Source organism: Heloderma suspectum, chromosome 3 (assembly GCF_057233095.1).
Source record: "Heloderma suspectum isolate Gila_16-S chromosome 3, 16-S_ref, whole genome shotgun sequence".
Classification (NCBI taxonomy): Eukaryota; Metazoa; Chordata; class Lepidosauria; order Squamata; family Helodermatidae; genus Heloderma; species Heloderma suspectum.
The window spans coordinates 55941340-55964682 of NC_139460.1; the positions used below are offsets into that span (position 1 = coordinate 55941340).

Consider the following 23343-nt stretch of genomic DNA (forward strand, 5'->3'; position numbering starts at 1 on the left):
TAGTGGAAGTGGCCCAAAAGGTGTATGAGAGACATGAAGAAGAAGAGAAAGTGCATGAAAAATGGCAGGCAAAGCTTATGGCAGCTGTGTTTAAAGGGGAAGAAGAGAAGAAAGGAGAAGGGAAAAGAGGGAAAGGAAGGAGAAAGGGGCCTCCCCTTGGGAAGGATCAGTGTGCCTTCTGCAAGAAAACTGGGCATTGGAAACATGAATGTGAAGTATTGAAACAAAAAGAGAGGGATGACGCTGAGGGAGGAGCTCAGGGAGTCCTCCATGTTAGGGAAGACTAGGACAGACCGGGGCCCGGCCCCCTCCTGGCCATAACAGAGGCTAGAAGGGACCCTATGGTTGGGGACCGTCCTTACGATGCCCTCATAAACACGGGGGCCGCCCTGTCCATCCTCCCTCTTGCTCAGCCACCAGGGGGAACAGGAGGAACTACCACCATAATGGGCGTTGACGGGAAAGCTGCCCGGGTGCCCTTGTCCCGACCACTCCTCACAAAGGTTGGAAACACCCATTTAGAGCATGTGTTTATCTGTACCCCCTCTTGTCCGGTGGCATTATTAGGGAGGGACCTATTGGCTAAACTCCAACTCGAGATTGCATTTACCCCAGATGGGAAAATGGAGGTGCGGCTCCCCAAACAGCAGAGTAGCAATTATCAGATGGCACTCTTGAACGCCATACCAGAACCCCATGCAGAAAAGGGGGAAGAATGGAAACAGATAGAAAACTGAGTTAATCCCCTGGTTTGGGCTGGAGAAGGAGGGGCGGCCCACGCCAAGACAGCCGCACCCTACAGAATACCTCTTAAACCAGGAGCCAGGCCAGTTCATGTGAAGCAGTACCCCCTATCGTGACAAGGAAAAATTGGACTGCAGCCAGTAATATCAAGACTGCAAGAAGAGGGACGCCTAATCGAGGTAATGTCCCCTACAACACCCCCATCCTCACGGTATCCAAAGGGGAAGGAAAAGGATACTGACTTGTGCAAGACCTCTGCCTCCTCAACCAGCAAATAGAAGCCCCCTACCCCGTGGTGCCAAACCCACACATTCTCTTGACAAAAATTCCAGAAAGCCATGAATGGTTTACTGTCATAGACCTGAAGGATGCTTTCTTCAGTATCCCACTGCATCCAGACTCGTGGCCGTTATTTGCCTTCCAATGGGAGGACCCAAGAGGCGAGGCCAAGGTTCAACTAACATGGACAGTGATTCCCCAGGGACTTAACCTATCGCCTGCTGTCTTTGGCCAACAGCTTCAGAAGGATTTAGGGCCATGGATCCATCAACACCCTGAGATAAATCTCTTGCAGTATTGTGATGACCTCCTAATTTCGTCTCATACCAAGGACGAATGTCTAGAAGGGTCGATCTCCCTTCTAAATCATCTGGCCGAAGGAGGCTACAAGGTGTCCAGAGAAAAAGTGCAGCTAGTTCAACAAGTCGTGAAGTTTCTTGGATATCAACTAATGAAAGGAACACGAAGCTTGAACCAAGACACGGTCAAAGTTATCTGCACTTGCCCTGTTCCCTCCTCTCCTCGCGAGCTATGGGCCTACCTGGGACTGACTGGTTTCTGTCGATTATGGATCGCAGAGTATGGAGAAATAGCGCGACCATTATATGAGGCACTGCAAAAGGACAAACTAAAGGAGTGGAGATGGACCAAAGAGATGAATAAGTCTTTCCTCAGTCTCAAAGCTGCCCTTGTGAATCCACCTGCCCTGGCTATACCGAACCCCAACGGGCCCTTTAGGCTTTATGTACACGAAAACAAGGGGATAGCTTCGGGGGTTCTCTGCCAGAAGAAAGGGCCGGCCTGGAGGCCTGTGGGATATTACTCCAAGGTCTTGGACGTTGTGGCAAGGGGCTGGCCGAGTTGCCTTCAAGCTGTGGCAGCTACAGCCCTAATCAACAAAAAGATTACTATGGGAGGACCCACTGAAATTTGGGTCCCCCACGGTGTGCCGCAGATCCTGGGATCTGGAGGAAGAAGCAAATTCCTCAACCCTGCCAGGCACTCCAGATATGAGATAAGCCTACTCCTGAATGAGAGCCTCACCTTTAAAGCATGTTCCAGCTTTAACATCACCGCACTACTGCCAATACTCCAGGGCCCAAATAAGCCTGGACCACCCCACCATGATTGCCTTGAGATATTGGACTTAGATACAAAAGGCCGACCTGATCTAGAGGATGAGCCAATTGAAGGGGCTGAGCACTTGTTTGCTGATGGGTCCAGTTACATGCTAGACAGAAAGCGGTATACAGGAGCAGCAGTCATCACTCAAGACAAAAGCATACATGAAGAACGGCTACCGCCACATTTCTCCGCCCAGTCCGCCGAATTGGTGGCCCTAACAAGAGCGCTCCAGGCCGGAAAAGGGAAGTGAGTTAATATCTACACTGATAGCAAAAACGCTTTTGCCATCGTACACGCCCATGGGCAATTATGGAAGGAAAGAGGCTTCCTCACGGCTAATGGATCCCCAGTGGCCAACGGGGGCCTAATAGTAGATCTCCTCGATGCACTTCAACTGCCCCTACAAGTGGCTGTCATCCACGTCCGAGCTCACGGAAAAGAGGAGGACAGATGGAGAACAGGAAATAAAAAAGCAGATGAGGTGGCAAAGAGGGCAGCCCGAGAGGGAGTTCAAGGGGTGTTCCTAGTCCTGCTGGGGCAGGAGGACCCACCCACATATTCCTCCTCTGAGTTGCAGATGGCGCAGGAACACGGAGTATATCCTCGGGCCGATGGGTGGATCCAGATGACAGATGAAAGGTTACTTCTACCACAGACCTTGCAGAAGGCCGTCTTAGAACAGGTGCATCACTCCCTCGGACACCCAGGGGCCTCAGTTATGATTGAGTACTGTAAAAGACTGTTTGTGTCCCCAGGTTTGACAGTCCGCGCCCATCGGCTAGCATCAACTTGTGAGATCTGCCAGAAAACTAACCCTGCAAGATTGCCTCCTCCACCCAAAGGGGGGAGGCCTTGAGCATATTATCCCTTCCAGAGGGTCCAGATTGATTTTGCTGAAATGCCACCTTGCAGGGGTTACAGATACCTGCTTGTCAAATGACAGGATGGATAAAGGCATTCCCATGTAAAAATTGCCAGGCAAAAACTGTAATCTCCAAACTATTGCAAGAGGTAATACCACGGTTTTCTTTGCCCAAAACTATTGAGTCAGACCAGGGTTCGCACTTTACTTCCACCGTTACCCAAGGGTTGGCCCAAGCTCTGGGGATAGATTGGCATCTCCATTGCCCCTGGAGACCCCAGGCGAGTGGCCAAGTTGAAAGGGCCAACCGTAGCCTCAAGGAAACTGTAACTAAGCTCCAGAGAGGGGTTAGGCTCATGTGGGTTGAGGCCTTGCCCGTCGCTCTGACAAAAGTTCGAAGGATGCCCAGAAAGGGGATAAAACTTTCTCCCTTTGAATTAATGTTTGGATTTCCCCCTCGGGTGCACTACGGAAGAAGGGAAGAGGTTAAATGGGAATTGGGGGATCAGATGTTGAGGGGGCAATTAACTACTCTGCAGTCTGTTCTCTTGCAGCTACGAGCTTACTCTGTGCCGTTCCAGAGACTACCGTTCGATGCACCAATCCACCAATTCCAATCAGGGGACGAGGTGCTGCTGAAAAAGTGGAATAAAGAAACTCTAAAGGAAGGGTGGGAAGGGCCTTATTTAGTGGGATCTACTAGTCACTCATGCGTAAAACTTGTAGGAGCAAGTAAGTGGACCCACTGCAGTCGAATAAAACCTTTCCGGAGGCCCCTGTCTCCTCCTGTCACCTGGAAAGAACAGGAGGACACAGGCAGGAACAACAGTCCTCTGCTCCCTGGCACTCACCTGGAAGCTGCCAGGGACACAGGCGAAGAGATCAACCAGGAGCCACAATCACCTGTTATTTACAAATTCCAACACTTGGGGAAAGCTAAGGTTCAACTCAGCTGAGCCTGAGATTCAGGGGGATTGCCTATTGACAATCAAGGTATTCGTGTAATAGAGGCAGAAAATCCTGTACGCTGACAAGTGATCGGGAAAATGGAGTGGTTCTGGGTCCTAGCACTGCTTACCAATGGGGTAATGGGATCAAAGCAATCTTGTTGCCAGGAAGGGGGAAAAATAGTCTTCAGAACCTCTCTAGGGGCAGAATACTACAAATCCATGAAGTCTATCACTTGCTTAGGAAAGACGGTTTTTGAGATACAATTGACCAAACCCTACATCTATTACACTGGTAGTCAGAGAAGCCAATTATCACTAGAGGCCAAAGTTTGCTTCACTAAGGGAGGGCAGTGGGGATTAGATAAATGGAGCCCGCCGCGGGTCCATCAGACCATTAAGCAAGCTGTGCAGCAAGCCAGGGTAACCCCTGTAGCCCCACGTCCACCGCCCTTAATAGAGGTCCCAGAGCTAGAAGATCGCCCCTGGAAAGCCCGACTTGGGCTTCAAGCGGCCCAAGATACTGACAATGTATGGTTAGAATGGGTAAAGTACACCGCCAAATCCTTATTTATTTATTTATTTATTTCTATACCGCCCAATAGCCGAAGCTCTCTGGGCGGTTAAATGTTCAATGTCTGGGATGTTCAAATCCTTGAACAAGTCTGATTGTTTCGTGTGCGCAGCTGGGAGATCTGTCACCAAGGTATTGCCCTTCCCTTTAGGCTGGGATCAGCCTTCCCTCCTCACTTGTATAATCTGTTTGTTCCAGCACTCCAGTGCATGGGGGGATAAAAGCTACCAGAGCCTTAATAAACTTCCCCCCCCCCCAAGAGGGAGGATCGCGTTGTACCTCCCGTGGCTTCCATAGAGGGATGGAACCATACCGGCTGCATCTCTCGGGCCCTTGAGGAAGACAGTATTTCATTAGGAAACCTCTCGACCTGTACCAACATCACCACGTTTGCTAATGACTCTTTGCCGATTCCCCGTGCTGATCTTTGGTGGTATTGAGGAGGCTCAGAACTCTTTGAGACCCTTCCCTCAAACTGGTCTGGAATCTGTGGACTGGTCCAGCTTGCGGTCCCCTTCTCCACCACCTTCCACCTGTCCCAGCAACCCACCCACCGCCACCAAAGATGCAGCACAACCCCCTTTAACAATCAAATATACATAGATTCGATAGGAGTCCCAAGGAGGGTCCCAGATGAATTCAGGGGAAGAAATCAAATAGCTGCAGGATTTGAATCCGCCCTGTTTTGTTGGGCAACCATAAATAAAAACGTTGATTGGATTAACTATATTTACTACAATCAACAGCGATTCATAAACTACACCTGAGATGCCATAAAAGGACTAGCCAAGCAGCTAGACGCCACTAGTCAAATGGCCTGGGAAAATAGACACGTCCTTGATATGATGTTGGCAGAAAAAGGAGGGGTGTGTGTGATGTTGGGTGGAAGGTGCTGCACCTTCATTCCTAATAATACCGCTCCTGATGGCACAGTGGCAAAAGCACTACAAGGTCTTACCACCCTATCTGAGGAATTGGCCGAAAATTCTGGGATCAGCAACCCCTTCATCATTTGGCTAGAAAAGTGGTTCGGCAGATGGAAGCATTTGGCAGCTTCCGTCCTTATCTCATTGGTAGTAATGGTAGGAATCTTGGTGCTGTTTGGCTGTTGCATCATCCCATGTGCCAGAGGCCTGTCCCAAAGATTGATTGAAAGTGCTTTATCAAAACAAATGCTTCTACTATACGACACAGCCGAAACAACCAGCTAAGCACTCGGACCACCAAAAACCAAGCTGTGAGACATGAGTAAAGACTTAAAGGGGGGAGTGTTAGATAAAAAGGGGAGGTCATAAGTAGCTAGTGTAGCTAGTGACTCAGTCATGTAGGCATGACACGTGACAAATGAGTCAGTTTAAACTGAGAGCAGGCGCAGAGACAAAGAACAATGAGTCAGTTTAAACTGAGAGCATGCACAGAGACAAAGAACTGATGGAGAAGTAGTGAGCTGTTAGGGGTGGATATAAAAAGGTTGGGCGCGCCATGTCCTGGGTCCAGACTGCTCTGCACCCGTTTTGCAAAACGATCAATAAAATTTTGTTGGCTCCACTGTCGCCTGCCTGGCCTCTCATTTGACCAGAAGCAAGAACGTTTTCTAACAGGGGAACAAGGGAGGAAAGAGAGGCCAGGCTGTTTTTCTCATACAAGCTTTCCTAAGACTTCCAACTCCCCTGTGAAGTGTGTACACTTATTAAAATCAGGGCTCGTGCCATCACTGCTACAGCTCCACACTGTCATGCAACAGTGTGAGGCCTCTTCAGAGAGACTACATTCCACCCTCAGCTGCACACTGCAGATCTTCACCAGCAAGATCCACGGCTCTGTGACTACACGTTGTGGTACTTTTTGTAATTCTATTTCAAATTAAAAGTACTCTTCATAGAGTTCAGCTTATCTGATACAGATCAGATACGAAAACCTTCTTTCCTCTTCAACTGAACATGCTAGTCTTTAAAAAGGGCAGTTAAATTAGCACTGCTATAGAAGTGGTTCCTTTCAAAGGCTGACAGTTCATAGGTTTACGTAGCACTCAGGATGGCTCCCAAAGAGAGGAAGTTGGAAAAATTGTATGCTCACTATCACCAGCTGTGCTCTCTTCTGCCTTAGGCCCTGTTAACAAACTGCCAGGTATATTTCTGTTCTAGAATCTTCACTGTAGATATTGCATGAGGTAGAAAAGACACAGCATGATTTTTGGTATAAAGAGAGAGATTGAGAGAGAGAGAGAGAGAGAGAGAGAGAGAGAAACCTCCACATACAATTCTAAAGAGCAGTATTTAAAAGTGGGAAAGTCATTTCTTCTTGCTATAGCCATGTTTTCTAATATATTAATGCAGTAGCTGCTTCCCATTTACCTCTGCAACACAGCAATAAATTGGAAATGCTCAGCTTTGTTACTATGCCGACTGTTTACTTAATCAGTGCACCATGAAATAATGCCTACAGGCGTTGGGTTAGCATCCCCGAGAAACGTTACATCACACAGATGTGACTATTCTGTAGCACAATAGGACTGTTTTTAGCTTAATATATACTATATACAAAGTGATGCCTAAAGAAGTTAGTGGGCTTTGAAGATCCACATCTCACATTACAAGCTCCCTCAACAGGCACTGGCTCATGAATGAAATTTAAAATTATAGATTTTTAAATTACAGGATTTTAAATCCTGTAATTAAAATACTCATGCTCATTCCATCCACTGATAAATGCCAAAAAAAAAATACAAACATGGCTCAATATGACTGCCCAGCATGTTTGCCTCTCGACTGGCCCTGGCTGTCTACTCTTACCACCATGCTAGTTTACTGCTACCTTTAATTTTGGTACCTGGAGATGATACCAAAGGGTGCAACTCATTTATTTGTTATGGATATTTATATTGCCATCCTTTAATAAAATTATCAGGGGGGCTTACAATAAAATTCTGTAAAAAAAAAAAAAAAAGACAGTTTAGCTGAAGTATAAGTAACTATCAAAAACCACCAACTATTAAGGCTGTGGGTCTTGTTTTATGATAATAAGCAAAATTAAAACAATAACAAAGTCCATAAAAATGAAAAGACTTGGGAAAATAAAGAAATCTTTGACTAGCACCAAACTGATAACAAAATGGGTGCCAGGCAAGACACTCTGGGGAGAGCATTTCACAGTTGTGGTGCTACCACTGAGGGCCGATCTACATTGCGCCCGCCATCACAATGAATTCGGTGTCCCGTTGGGTTAAACACTCTCGCATTAAAACGTGATTATGCATACTCACCCATTTTCCCCGTTGCAGTGCTTCATCGAATGCGCAAGCTCGGTTCACACTCAAGTGCTGTGCTGTTTTCCTGCGCACGCTTGTCTGATCTCAGATGCTAAGCAGGGTCGGCCCTGGTCAGTAGTTGGATGGGCGACCGCCTGGGAATCAGGCTTCCTGCACTGAGCCTATCCCTTCAAATGAAATCAAGTTTTACCCCCTCCTATCCCCCACTCCGGATGTTTTTTATAAAAAATTAAGGCATTATCCTCGCAGAATCGGGGCTTCTCTGCAATGTTTTTTTTTTCTAATTCAGGCATGATCTTCGAAGATTCGAAGTTATAAAGCTTCACAACTTTGAATCTTCCAAGATCATGCCTGAATTAGGAAAAAAAAAAAAACACATTGCGGAGAAGCCCCGATTCTGTGAGGATAATGCCTTAATTAAAAAAAAAAAAAAAACATTCAGAGCGGGGGATAGGAGGGGGTAAAACTTGATTTCATTTGAAGGGATAGGCTCAGTGCAGGAAGCCTGATTCCCAGGTGGTCGCCCATCCAACTACTGACCGGGGCTGACCCCGCTTAGTTTCCGAGATCAGACAAGCACGTGCACATCCAGCCCTTTGCTTGTTTCTGAGGAAACAGGGGCTGCTGAGGAAGCTATGCGATCAGTAGCCAGAAGAAGACATGGGGCCATCAAGAGCTGTGATTGGACAGGAGGGAAATACAAACACCGCAGTATATGGACAGGCGGGGGAGGGGACTACGACCGGATACGGTAGCGAAGGCAGAAAATCAGAGCACGTTAAGGGGAAATACCAGGATATTAGAGTATTGAAAGTGGGAGCACGGAAGTGGGAAATTCCGGTTCCAATTCGAGGCGGGTACTGCGTAGTGTGAAAGACGGGCAGTGAAACCTCATTGGAAGCAAAAAAAGGCGGTAAGTGTAGATCCAGCCTGAGAAAGCTCTCTCCCAGGCCCTCTAAGAAATATCTTAACATACAGGAAGGTATATGGAGTTGTGTTCAAATATTCTGGACCTAAGCTGTGAATGGGTTTAAAGGTCAAAATCAGCCCTTTGAATTGGGCCTGAAAATGGACTGGGAGCCAGTGCAACTGACACAGCCCAGTCTGTGTGGTGTGATCCTAGTGCCCAATCCCAGTTAGTAATCTAACAGCCGGATTCTGAATGAACTACAATTTCCCAAACTGTCTCCACAGGCAGCCCCATGTATCGCACACGGAGAGTTGCCTAACCTGAAGGGTTGAAGACATAGGCTATTGTTGTCCAGATAAGCTGGTGCATCAGCTGTGGCTCTACACTGGCAAAAGGCACTCTCTCCCTGCCACTGAAGCAACTTGCGGTTCTACATCTAGCAGAAGATGTACAGCACTCTGGTGGGCAGACAAACCAACCACCAACAGTACCTCAGTCTGGTCTGAATTGAGCTTTTGTTTATTGGCCCTCATCTAGCCCCTTACCACAGCCAGGCAGTGATCTAGCACTTCTTCTGCATAATCCAAATTGGATAAAAAGAAAGAATAAAGTTGGGTGTTATCTGCATATTGATGACCTTACCCCAGACATCCAAATGACATCACTCCATGGTGTCAAGTAGAAGTTAAGTAGGATGGGGTGTAGAATAAAACCTTGTAAATATCATAAATCACAAAGACTCAACAAGCAATAGTCCTAAAGCACCACCTTCTATAATCTACCATCCAGGTAGGAATGGAACAACCATAAAATTGTGGCTCCAATTCCCAACCAACCGTAGTCAGGAGGAATTCATGGTCACTGGCACTGAAAGCCATTGAGAGTTCCAGGAGAATCAACACGGTTGCATTCCCCTGTCTTTCTCTCAGCAACTGTCAACCAAAGCAGCCCCTATGCCAAACGCAGGCCTAAAACTCAACGTGTCTCTTCCAGACATTCTTGGAGTTGTACAGCAACCACCCATTTGAATACCTTGCTGAGGAAAGGTATATTGGTAACCAGCCAACAGCTATTAAGATACTCTGGATCTAAGGCAGACTCCTTCAGGAGCAGCTGTACTAAGGTCTCTTTTAAGGCAACTGGGACACTTCATCTCCCAAGAAGGCATTTACCTTCTCCTGGACCCAGCTGGTCACTTACTCCCTGTTTGATGCAGTAAGCCAGAAGGAGGTGGGACAAGGGGCAAGTATACATGAGTATACTTTTGAGAGCTAGAATATGTTCTCTTTCTGCCTTAGCATTAAATATTTTTTCCGCGGATGGAGACTCTGAGTTTCTACAACTGCAAACGTATACACACTTACCTGGGATTTAGTAAGTGGGGCTTACTTCTGAATAGACATGTACAGGATTGTACTGTAATAGGTGTGTGTGTGTGTGTGTGTATGTATTTCCTAGTAGAGCATCTAACTGCTGGGGAAATCTTCCTATTTTATTCAATGTGATGAGGCAAGAACTGTAATGTAATGAGGCTTTAGGAGGGCTACAGACCCCTGTTGGGAGGAACATGAATTTCAGGTAAAGGAACTTCCATGAAAGAGATTAAAGGTAGCAGGAACAGGTAAAAATGTAGTGAGGTTTGATCAAGTAACCTCCCTTGTGGACTGTGGGAATGCTGTAGACATATTATACCTTGACTTCAGCAAAGCTTTCAACAAAGTGCCCCATGATATCCTGATGAGCAAACTAGCTCAAAGTGGGATAGATGAAACAACAATCCGGTGGACCCACAGCTGGCCACAGAATCAGACTCAAAGAGTACTTATCAATGGGATCTTCTCAAAATGGGGAGAGGTAATGAGTGGGGTACCGCAGGGCTCAGTCCTGGGCCCAGTGCTCTGCAACATTTTTATTAATGACAGACTTCTGGTTGGAACCGATGTCGCTCTGGCAGCTTCCCCAGAAGTTCTCCCTGGGAGCTTTCTCAAACAGCTTTTTAAAAGGTTGAAAACCCTTTTCATCTCCCCCCAGAATTAAAGGGGGGGCAAGGCAACATCTGGATAACATCTTGGAGAAAAGTATCCCCCACGAGATAGTGTGTGTGGGGGGTTGGATTCCAGGACTATCTCCCCAGAGCTTTACCAATGCAAAAAGCTGTACTGAGACTCCTATTTCATAGGCGAAAACAGGGCTGACATGTTCCATAATAATATATGCTTTAAGAAATAACAACTTCTGAGGGATGATTTAAGAAATGTTAACAATATTTGAGAACATCTGAGGACCTGTAAGATCTGTTTGAGAGAAACATGTCTGCGCCAAGGAGAAGAAAGGAGCTGGCATCAACTCTCCCTGCACCTCATGTGTCAAAAGTTTCAAGAACAGAAGATATATGAGAATTATTTACTCTGATAAAGACTTTATCTTCGCAATTTACAGAGCAAGCCAAAAGGTTGAATTTAATCCAAAATTCCATCACCGCCTTGCAAGGAGCTGTAGATTTAATTAGTGCGTCATGGCAAAAAATTGAGACGAAGATTAATGAGCTAGAAGACCGAGTGGCAGGAAATGAAACTACAACACAAATTTGTTTTAAGAATGCCTGTGATAGAATTTCTCAATTGGACACTTTCATGAGGAGATCCAATGTACGTATTATCGGGATTAAAAATCTGTCTAATGATGTAAAATTGCCTATTTTTGTGGATAAACTTTTGCATGAGATACTCCTTATCCCATCTGATTATTTACTTGATATTGAGCAGGCATTTCATATGCCAAATGCTAAAGGGACTGATTACACGATCATAGTCCAATTTGCAAAAGTCTCCACAAAGATTTATATCCTGCACTTGGCAAGGGAGGCTGGAAGCCTTTCCTGGAAACAAGATAAAGTTATTTATATAAAGTCCAGACTACATCAAAGAGGTGGTGAATAAAATAAGGCAATTTATCAAAGCAAAAAATATGGCAAAACAAATGAACTTACAATATTACTTAAAATATCCTGCTACACTTTGTATTGTGTCTGAAGGTCAGATGAAGAAGTTTCAAAATCATGAAATGGCGGAGGCATTGCTGAATGTAAAAATGCATGAGAATTCTATTACAACCCCATGAACTGGAATCTTTAAACAAGCTTTGTTAACTGTTTGTGTTTAGTCAACATGATCCAGGCTAGCTCAGAAGATAAATGATTATACATATATTCGTTTACTCTCTTTCATCTTTTGTTTTTTCTTGCTTTTCTATTTTTTATTTAAAAATAGATAATATATCTAGTATAAAATATATTACTGACTGTTGAAGGTTTATATTGTTTTATTATTATATAACACTATATATATTTTATTATTATTATTAATAATAATAATAATAATAATAATAATAATAATATAGACTTCTGGGAATGAATTGTAGACCTGTTTCTTTGATATAAGATTGATGATATGATATTGAAGTGTAAGGGTGTTTATTTAACTGTAAGACTGTTAAGGTTATAGATATAGTTTTTAAAATAGAATGGCATCGGAGGCCGGGGGGTATTGGAGTTTAAATGTAATTCTTTAAAGGGGAGGGGGAGGGAGAGCGGGAGGGAAGGGGAAAGAATCTTCTTTTTTCTTCACTTTCTTTTCTCCTCCCTTTTCCTTTTTATTTTCTTTTTCCTTCTCTCTTTGTTATTGTTGTGTCCTCATCAGAATATTGTATTGTTGGGAAACTGTAGTATTGATCAGGCTGTTGGTAATTTTGGTATTGTTTATTTCATTTATAAAGAAAAAATAAATAAAAATATATTTAAAAAACATTTTTATTAATGACTTGGAGGAGGAGGTGCAGGGAATGCTGATCAGATTTGCAGATGACACAAAATTGGGCGGTATAGCTAATACTTTGGAAGACAGAAACAAAATTCAAAGTGATCTTGATAGACTGGAGCACTGGGCAGAAAACAACAGAATGACATTTAATAGGGATAAATGCCAAGTTCTGCACCTAGGAAAAAGAAACCAAATGCACAGTTACAAGATGGGGGATACGTGGCTCAACAACACTACAAGCAAGAAGGAGCTTGGAATTGTTGTCGATCACAAGCTGAATATGAGCCAACAATGTGATGGGGCTGCAAAAAAGGCAAATGCTATTTTGGGCTGCATTAATAGAAGCATAGCATCCAAATCCCGGGAAGAACTAGTTCTCCTCTACTCAGCACTGGTTAGGCTTCATCTTGAGTGCTGTGTCCAGTTCTGGGCACCACACTTTAAGAAGGATGCAGACAAACTGGAGAGGGTTCAGAGGAGGGCAACAAAGATGATCAGGGGGCTGGAAACAAAGCCCTATGAAGAGGGACTGAAAGAAATGGGCATGTTTAGCCTTGAGAAAAGAAGACTGAGGGGAGATATGATAGCGTTCTTCAAGTACTTGAAAGGTTGTCACAGAGAGGAAGGCCAGCATCAGTTCTCGATTGTCCCAGAGTGCAGGACAAGGAATAATGGGCTCAAGTGACAGGAAGCCAGATTCCAGCTGAACATCAGGAAAAGCTTCCTGACTGTTAGAGCAATACGACAATGGAACCAATGACCTAGGGAGGTAGTGGGCTCTCCTACATTGGAGGCATTCAAGATGAGGCTGGACAGCCATCTGTCAGGGATGCTCTGACCTGGATTCCTGCACTGAGCAAGGGGTTGGACTCGATGGCCTTGTAGGCCCCTTCCAACCCTACTAGTCTATGATTCCATGATTCTAGCGGTATGAGCAAGTGAGGGGAGGATGTTCCCTTGGAGATTTGGCAAAAAGAGAAAAATGGAAGCATAATTATGGGTTAATGTTTTGCTCTGACTACTCCACAACCCAAATTGTTTCTGGAGTGCCTGTCCTGTCCTTTGTTGTTTTGTTGATGACCCTCAAATATTTCTCTTCCTCTCAGTTGACCAGATCTGTTCAAAGTATTCCTTTAAAACAGGGCTAGGCAGTGTGGTGCTTACGAGCACTAGTGCACCCTCAGACACCTTTCTTGGCACCACCAAAGTGCCTTACCCCTCCCACATTTTATTTGTTTTTGTTTTTTCCAGTAACAACGTTCCTTACTGGGATTGTTTCAAAGCAAAACTCTAGCTGCTCCCACCTTCTTTTTCCATGAATACCCCTGGGCCACATGTGGGTGGGGCCAATAAACATTGTTAGGAAATGAAGATGGCAGGTGGCTGCAGGCTGATGATTTCAACTGCAGTGCACCCATTTTGTGGTGGTGTCCACGAGTTTGCCAAATTGTCAAATGTGCCAACAGGCCCCCAAAGGTTTCACCATTAACAGTATATTGATATGGAAACACATGTGCAATAGAAGAGGTATTTTATTCCTATAAAAATAATTTATAGGAATAAACATACACATAGGAATGAATGGTTTAAATAGGATAGTAGATGGCACCCATCATAATGTTCATTGTACAACTAAGATGTTAAACAGCCACAAGCAGGCACAAGCTTCCTTTCTACTGCAGATGATTATAGAAGGTATTAATTACCATTCACTGAAGTCGCAGTGTAAAGGGTAACAGACTTCAAATTAATTATAATGTCACCTTTTATTCTGTGTTATTTTCCATGACTGGAAAATGTCAGTTAGCAGCTATATAAACCACTCGCATTGTGCAAGATTACACATTTTATGTACATAAAGCATTAATTTCTTCTTTTCTTTACTCCATTGTTACGCATATGCAAAATATTTTACTATTTAACAATATCCAGCATTGGAAAGAAATAAGGAATCCAGTACTTACCAACCACACCAAACTGGGCCCAATATAAAACAGCACCCACTATTATGAGGATAATGATGAGGCCTTGTTCCACAGGTTGAAACCACTTTGCTACAAGAAAAATGCATATCAGCATCATCACCACCATCAAATCTCAGTTTGCTGAAGAAATACAAAACATAAACCAGGCATATTATATACATCATTACAGCTACATTGGCGGCTACACATTCTGAACCCGTCTTAGCCTATTTATCTTTTGAGTTAGGCACTGGGAATGGCTGTACGAAAGGGATGGGTTCCACTTGAATTAGACTACTGGCACTTAACATCAAACGGGTGGAGAGCTTCCCGTTTCTGTTTAATCATCCCAAGAGAATGATGGTAAAGATATTTTTGATTGCCCAAATGGGGATGGGGCAGGAATACAACATAAAAAGAGCCATACTGGATCAGACTAGTCCTGCATTCAGTTCCCACAACGGCAAACCAGATGCCCATGGGAAGACATAAATACAATAGCACCTTTCTGCTCATGTTCCCCAACAACTGCTATACAGAACCATTCTGCTTCTGATACTGCAGGCAATATACAGCCATCATGACTTTAACAGCCTTGTCTAATCCACTTTTAAAGCTATCGAAATTGGTGGCCATCACTACATCTTGTGGATGTGCATTCCAAAGCTTAAGTATGTGCTGTGTGAACAACTACTTCCTCTTAACTGTTCTCACTCTCCCACCTCTCCGCTTCACTGGATGATCCTGGGTTCTAATATTCTGAGGAAGAGAAAAACTACTCTCTATCCACTTTCTCCACACCATGCATTTGCCTTTTTTCTAAGCCAAGAAACCCCAGGTGCTCCAACCACTTGATTTGGCTGCCCCTTTCTGCACCTTTTCTAGCTCTACAATCTGCTCTTTGAGGTGCAGTGACCAGAACTGTACATATTCCAAGTGCAGTCACATCACAGATTTGTATGTGGACATTATGATATTGCAGTTTTACTTTCAATTCCTTTCCTAATAATCCCCAAGTCAGATTTTGCATTGTTCACAGCAGCCACACTCTGGAGAATGTTTTCATCAACATATCCACCACAACCCCAAGATCCCTTTCTTGGTTAGTCGCTGCCAGCTCAGCCCCCTTGTATATGTGAAGTTAGGATTTTTTTCTTTCTCACTGTGAATCAATTTACACTCATTTGCCATTTTAATGCCCATGCCCCCAGTTTGGAGAGATTCATTTAGAGCTCTTCACAACCCCTTCTGTTTTAACTACCCAACTGGTGCAAAGTGCAGCAGCCAGACTGATTTCTGAAGCCCAGTTTTTGCTAATCGTATATTCCAGTTTTGTTCAATCTGCACTAGTTTTCTGTTCTTTTCTAGATGCAATCTGAAGTGCTGATCCCTTCTGAGAAATCCCTAAATTGTTTGGAACAAAGATATTTGAAGGAGTGTGTAACAGTAGAGTGAGTGGAGGAACGGCTGGCAGACAGGGCCAAAATGGAACACTGACTGGAGTTATTGGCAACTGGAGAAAGTCAGTAAGAAGGAAGACAGAGACACTTAGTGAGAGGACAGGAAAGCAGGAGTTGAGATAGGATGGATAGACAGTGAGAGGAACTAGGGGCCAGAGCTAGTTAGTTTAGTCAGTCAGAAAATTTTATTGTGTTCGGCTAATAGCCATTACAAACAACATAGCTTAATACATGATGCAATGACAAAACGTAAACATATATCAAGTTAATGAATCACCTGCACAGTCCACTGCAGCATTGGAGTGATTGCACAAATATGTTTTGCAGCCTTAGCAAACAAGGCTGTTTTGTGTGTAACATAAGGGTCACAATCTGACAGTAACCAGCAAATCTTCTCATTTATTCATTCATTCATTCATTTCTATACTGCCCAATAGCTGAAGCTCTCTGGGCAGTTCACAAAAATTAAAACCACAGAGTGCAGCTTAAAACAATATAAAATATGAAAGCTTAAAACCACAATATAACAGTACACCCAGAATAAAACCTAGCAGCAATGCAGAGATTTAAAATACAGATCTGAAACACCAGAGCTAAAAGATTAGGAAGCTAAAATGCTAAAATACTAGGAGAATAAAAAGGTCTTCACCTGCCGCCAGAAGGAGTACAACGTAGGTTGCAGGCGGACCTCTCTAGGGAGCTCATTCCACACCAGGGGCGCCACAGCAGAAAATCCCTCTTCCTGGTAGCCATCCGCTTCACTTCCTTTGGCGGGGGCTCCTGGAGAAGTACCCCTGAGGATGATCTTAGGGTCTGGGCAGGTATATATGAGAGGAGGCGATCCTTCAGATAACCTGGCCCCGAGCCGTTTAGGGCTTTGAATGTTAATACCAGCACTTTGAATTGGGCCTGGAAATGCACTGGCAGCCAATGAGGCTGGAAAAGTACTGGTGTAATGTGATCTCACTGGCCAGTCCCTGTTAACAATCTTGCTGCCCTATTTTGGACAAGCTGAAGTTTCTGGACTGTTTCCAAAGGCAGCCCCATGTATAATGCATTGCAGTAATCCAGATGAGAGGTTATCAGAGATACTTATACCCTGTAAAGATGCCAAAATCTGTTCTAGGAATCTCTTCCTGGGGTTTTGATATAGATGGCAATAAAGAAAATAATGTGAGATATCCTCTACCTCTCCCAGACCACAGATACAGAAGGTTTCTTGGAATGTGCCTATACAGTATCTTCTATCCAAGAATGCTGTGGGCATGGTTTGGAAGTGTAGTTCTGTAAATGGGGTTCTCAAAGAAGCAAAACTGAGAGTTTGTAGGTATTGGGCTCTTTTAAACAGGCTGTACCATTGTGAAAAATTCAACATTGTAATTACATCTACGTCCTGGTTATTATCCATCCCACCTACCCAATCTCTCATTTGGTTTTTGGCTCCCAGTAAGGTGAAAATATCTGGTTTTTGGAGATTAGCAACTCTTGGCATGACTTAGCCCAGCCAGCGTTCATCATTTGTTCTTTCAAGCAAAGTTTGGGGAGGTGAACTTCAGGCATATCCAGACCCTCTTATGATACCAAAGGACTGCCTTCTGAGCCCTAGCTTCTACTGATATCAAGCCTGTCTCTGTCCTGAGGAAGGGAGCTGGACTACTGGGAGCCCCAGTCCGCTGGGGTTACTGCCAGTATATATCTCAGGAACTTGTTTTGACAAACCTCCAGCTCCTTCAACTTGTTACGCCTTAACCCCGAAATCTCAATACCATATTAGACTTGAGCAAGCCCTTTCCAAAGGAACACTTTCAGTGCTGGAGCCATCAACCTTCATCCCCTGGAACAGAAAAAAAAAAAAAAAATATCATGATCGCTTGGGTTGTCTTTTGTGCTGTTTCTGTAATCTGTAATATTCTGGAGCTGCATCTTCCAAGAACCTGTCTTGTCAAAGTATAACCTGTGGTGTACACAAAGTATACACTCCTGTTTTCAGAGTAACAGTGTGTCCTTTAAGTCGGGTAAGCATGCAGTGGCACAGAGACCTAATTTCACCTATTCATATCAAGAAGTGGTTCAATGAAAGAAGGCTGTTAGTCATTCTCCAAAGCTGCACAATAGGGCCTATTCCTTCAAAGAGATCACTCATAATTGGGGGGATCCCTGAGGAAGCCATGCCCATGCATGTGACCTATCCAAATAACACCCCCATCTCATGGCATGGGTGAGGGATGGTTCTGAGTGCTGGGGAGATTCATCCCCTATGCTTGCTACTCATAATACTTCCACTCCCCCTAGACATTATGTTAGGGGGATTCAAGGCAATTATAAATTGGACAGAAAATATATATATATATATATATATATATATATATATATATATGAGAGAGAGATCCAAGCAAGAATCAAACAATTCTTCAAACTTGGGAGATGGATGTTGGCTCATGAAAAACATGGGGAAACCCTGATTTGTTCTCCCCACACCCCAGCGCTGCTTCAAGCAATTTCCCTGACTAGATGGGTTAGATTCATACTCCTCCTTCTCTATTTTATCATGGAACATTGCTTGATGGCAGAATAAGTTGTAGATCAAGAATTTAGTAAATTTCTTTTGTCTTATGACATTCTCTGTTTTCAAGAAACCTCAACTCTTTTGCTGCAGGAGTTTAGTTCCTTTCTGCTTTCTGCAATGAAACACCATTAGAAAGGAAGAACCAGGAGAGGCTTGGCCACACTAGTCTCAGTGAAGCTTGAGGCTGAGGTAATCTACCATTCTGAAAGTAATTGTATTTTAGCAGTATCTAGCCCAGTATTGTCGACACCGATTAGCAGCAATGGCTTTCTAAGGTTTCAGGCAGGAGTTCTTCCAGCCCTACCTGGAGATGCTGGGGATTGAACCTGGGACCTTCTGCATGCAAAGCAGGTGCTCTGCCCCTGAGCCACGGCCCCTTCTGTAATCCATAATGTTATAGATCTACCAGAAAGGGATCACTTACTTATACTCTTGACAATCTTTATACAAACTCCACCTTTGAGTACTTTAACTACAGACACAACAGAGGGAACAATCATTAAGTGGGAAATGTTTAAGATGGTCTGTCTCTGTTAGCCAGTCAGTCCAGGATCATTTGAATTGTCCTTACCTTTCGGGAGTAAACCAAAATATTGTTGAAGGACTAGTTAGTTTAGTCAGTCAGTGAATGGAATCAGAGGCAGGGTGTCAATGAGAAGGGGGCGGGGGAAGCTGCTGGAAGCAGATGCGATGTCAGGCTTTTAGAACCACGGGGCGGTATCCAATGTTGCCTGCACATTAGCAGGACCCACCACTAGCACAACGGTAAGCTAGCAGGTCCCTAAACAAGCAGAAATGCTTGTTTTCAGAACGGGGCAGGTTGCCTTTCATTTCAGGGGTTGCTTTAGGAAGCAACAGCTTCCTGTAATGCTATCAGTGGGTGCCACTGGTGTAAAAGAAACAGAGCACAGCAGCAGTATAGGATACTGCCTAGTACTACTATGACTACTACTACTAATCAGTTATTGATTGTTCTGAATGTTGCCCTGTTAAGTGAATATGGGCACAAGCCTATGAATGTTTAAAAAGGAAAAAAGTCCTACAACTCCCAGCATTCTCCAGCCAGCATGGGTTAATCATGTGTTAAACAATCTAGTTAACCTAACAGCTAATTGTATGCTAAATTAGGGGTGTTTAATGATTAACAGCTAGGTCCAGGTTTAGACATCAGCAACCTCTGATTGGGCTGACTGGAGGTAGCATATTTGAAGAACCCACAGCCACAACCCAGCAATTTGCTACCATTAAATGAGAACTGGGTCACTATTTTCCCTGTCTCTCTCTGGAAGATTATCAGCCCCTAGGGCTACAAAGGTGGCATCGATTGGATCAAATCAGGGTGTCTGATGGGTGGTTTCAAGAACCACCAATCCAGAAGTGGTGGTTGGAGTGGCAGTCCTGCCACACACTTCCAGTCGGCCTCAAAAGATTTACCTGGCTTGCTTCCCCCCACCCCTTTCTTCCCCCACCCCTTTTTCTTTTTGTATCATGTGTTTTAAATTGTAAGCCTGCAGGCAGGGACTGTCTTGCTTGTTACTGATGGTATATAAACAGCAGTGGGAGCCTTTTCAGTTGAAGCACAGGCTAACAATGCTTTACATAAATAAATACGTGTACAGGTCACTGTTAAAGTCATCTAGAAATACATCAGCATATACATACTTCAGTGTGTACAGTCAGTTACCTTGCATTTATGAAGATATATGAAGAAATATAGAATTGATGCTTTCGAACTGTGGTGCTGGAGAAGACTCTTACGAGTCCCCTGGACTGCAAGGAGGTCAAATCAGTCCATCCTAAAAGAAATCAACCCTGACTGCTCATTGGAAGGACAGATAATGAAGCTGAAGCTCCAATATTTTGGCCACCTAATGCGAAGAGAAAACTCCCTGGAAAAGACCCTGATGCTGGGAAAGACTGAAGGCAAAAGGAGAAGGGGACGGCAGAGGATGAGATGGCTAGATAGCATCACGGATGCAATGAATATGAACTTGAGCACGCTCCGGGAGAGAGCGCAGGACAGGAAGGCCTGGCGTGCTATGGTCTATGGGGTCACGAAGAGTCGGACACGACTGAACGACTGAACAACAAAATGAAGAAATAGCTGTCGATACTAAACTATGGCTACAGTTTTCACTCATTCTTATTATGTGTTTATTTGCCACATTTATATCCTGCTTCTCCTTTAAGAGGCTCAGGGTGGTGTACATTCTACCCACCCCACCCCCAACGCACCAATTTTATCATCATAACACCCCTGCGAGGTAGGTTAGGCAAAAAGATAGTGGCTGGTCCGAGGTCACCCAGTCAGCTTCATGGCTGAATGGGGATTTGAGTCTGAGTCTCCTTAGTTTATTGTGACAAGATTGGTAACAGCTAAAGTAAATTGAGATATAATGTTCATTAACTACATTTCTTCTTCTGCAGTTTATTTAGATACATTATACAAATACAGTCAATTACCAACTAAGATTTTTTTTAAAAAATAATGTGCATGTGTTTTGGGGGGAATAATTTTATCTAAGAGTTCTTTGCACAGAACTCTTTTTTTAAAAGAAAGCAAGACCAGAAGAAAATTTCAACTACTGATTTTAAACAAAGGTCTAGGGTGAATGCAAAGTGACTAAAGAATCAAAGTCACTATAAATAATTTATTATAAAAATATTAGAATTCTGAGTGATCATTATGTGAGAATTCTTGAAATGCAACAAGTTTGACATGACATGGTTTTAAGGATGCCACATGTACCACTGCTATTTCGTTTCTTACCAGAAGATGGTGTCATATTTCCTTCATTTTATAAATAAAATTAAAAGAATTTCCCACTGAGATCCAGGGAAGCCACTTCTGAGAATAAGGATGATTTTCTTTCAATAATTGGAAGCAGGCTTCAGCATTAAGACAAATTTGTTTAGAATATTATTATAGGAATTTAAGAGTGCATTTCCTCCACCACTACACGTACATCTCAATTGTGCAGCTCTCTCCCTTCTGTTCATATGGGTTCCCAGCCCTTAATTGACATGTTAGAGGCCAACATGTGACACTGTGTACACCAGCATTCCTCACTGCAAGGCCGGGGGGGCACTGGCGGCTCCCTATCACCTCAAGCGTGGCTCTTTGCATTTACTCAGACGCTCATATGCTTTTTTTGTGCAGTAGCAGGGGCTCTCTAATGTGGCCTTGTTTATGCTTTAGCAGTAGATCAGTTGCTGTGATCTGGGCTACTGGAGGAGGCTTCGGGGCTCATCAACTGTGAGCGGGGGGGGTGGGTGGGAGTAGAATACAGGGGCAATCAGCCAATTAGCTGTGTTTGGGGTGGAGCTAAAGAGGCAAAGGACAACATGACTGGCTACCTGTGCTGCTGCGCTGGAGGTGGGGGATTGAATGCACAGGTGAGATAAAGAGCAACATGGCCCTGGGCTAGGAGATTTTGCAACACTGAGGCACTTTCTCAGTGATGAGAAAAAGATCCATCCCTGTTCAAGAACCAAGTCAGCCTGTTAGAATTTGCCTGCCTGGAGATTTGGTGACTGACTGGTGAGGCCTTGCGTGGATGAAATGGAAAGGGAGGTGAGGCCTAAAGGTCTTCAGTCGAGTTTGATGCACAGTGTCACCACTTGGCCAGAAGAGGGGAGAGGAGACTCCCCCTGCACACACACCCCAGCCCAGGAAAGGCCTCAAAGTGGCCTCAGTAGCCTAGAGCCAAAGTGGCTCCTACTTGAACAATAGTGAAGTTCAGTGGTGTACACACATCAGAATGCACACTGAAATCACTCCTATTTTCATCAGTCAACTCCCCATCCTTCTGCATTCATTGCTGCCACATGGGCTTTCATGCCTCTTCTGGCCAATGAGATAGAGACATTCCAGGATCTACAAGAAAAGGGATTTCAGCTAAACATTAAGAGGAACTTCCTGACAGTACAAGCTAGTTGACAATGGAAGAGAACCTGGTATCAGTGATTTTGCTATTTAAAAAACACACACACATTATTTTTGCATTTTATACAACTCCACAACATTGAAGGTCAGATCAAATTAAACAAAAAGTAAAAACAAATATATATTTTTACTTCAACTACACAGCTAATCAAGAGGCACTTCTCACAAACAATTTCTCACAAATGATTGCAGAACAATTCTGCAAAAGTGCATACTTCTATATTCAGATAGAACTATAGGTTAATTTTTTTTTAAACCCTCAAAAACCGAAGGAATCACTATCATAACATATATAGCCAACTCATTCTTTGAGTGCTGAATCTTATGTAGCGAAAACAGCATCAAACATATGTATTAGCAGGCTTGGGGAACCCATGGCTTGCAGCAGTACAAAATCGCTTTAGAAAGAAACCTTAAGCGGGGAGGGGGGCATCCCAAATCACTGAGCATTCTGACTGGCCATAGGACACTAAATGTCTGTTGTGAGGGTGGAGAACTGGGGAGGAGGGCCAACAGAATGGAATATCCTGGAAAAGTCCATGCCTCCAGTGGAGTTTGGTGGCTCCCATGTTGGGGAGTGTGTGTTTGTGAGAGAATCCACTACAGGTTTACCCAAAATAGGTTCAGCACCTTGGATAGCTCCTTTAGAGTTCTGACTAAAACCCGGAGTGGGTTCACCACCTCACTGACATTGGATTGAGCTTTTGTTTATTGGTCCTCATCTCGCTAGAGGTGTAAGGATTCCCCACCGTCTGTTCCAGTGGGGAATCTGTTGCGGGGGGGAGGCTATCTGTTCCTCCCCCGCCCCGGAATCCTCAAGAACGGTTCTGCTCTGCTCAGATTCCGGTGGGGTAGGGAAACTGGCTTGGGGGCGCTTACC

At 44.1% G+C, this 23343-nt stretch overlaps 1 protein-coding gene across 14 annotated transcripts in view; it reads right to left on the reverse strand.

The window, feature by feature from the left end:
- CD47 (CD47 molecule) overlaps positions 1–23343 on the reverse strand; it is a 97953-nt gene that overhangs the window by 55977 nt on the left and 18633 nt on the right. For all 14 annotated transcript variants that reach the window (XM_084843323.1, XM_084843322.1, XM_084843319.1 and 11 more), the window contains one exon: positions 14492–14581. In XM_084843323.1, the coding sequence (XP_084699449.1) occupies positions 14492–14581 (90 nt within the window). The remainder of the gene's footprint in view (positions 1–14491; positions 14582–23343) is intronic.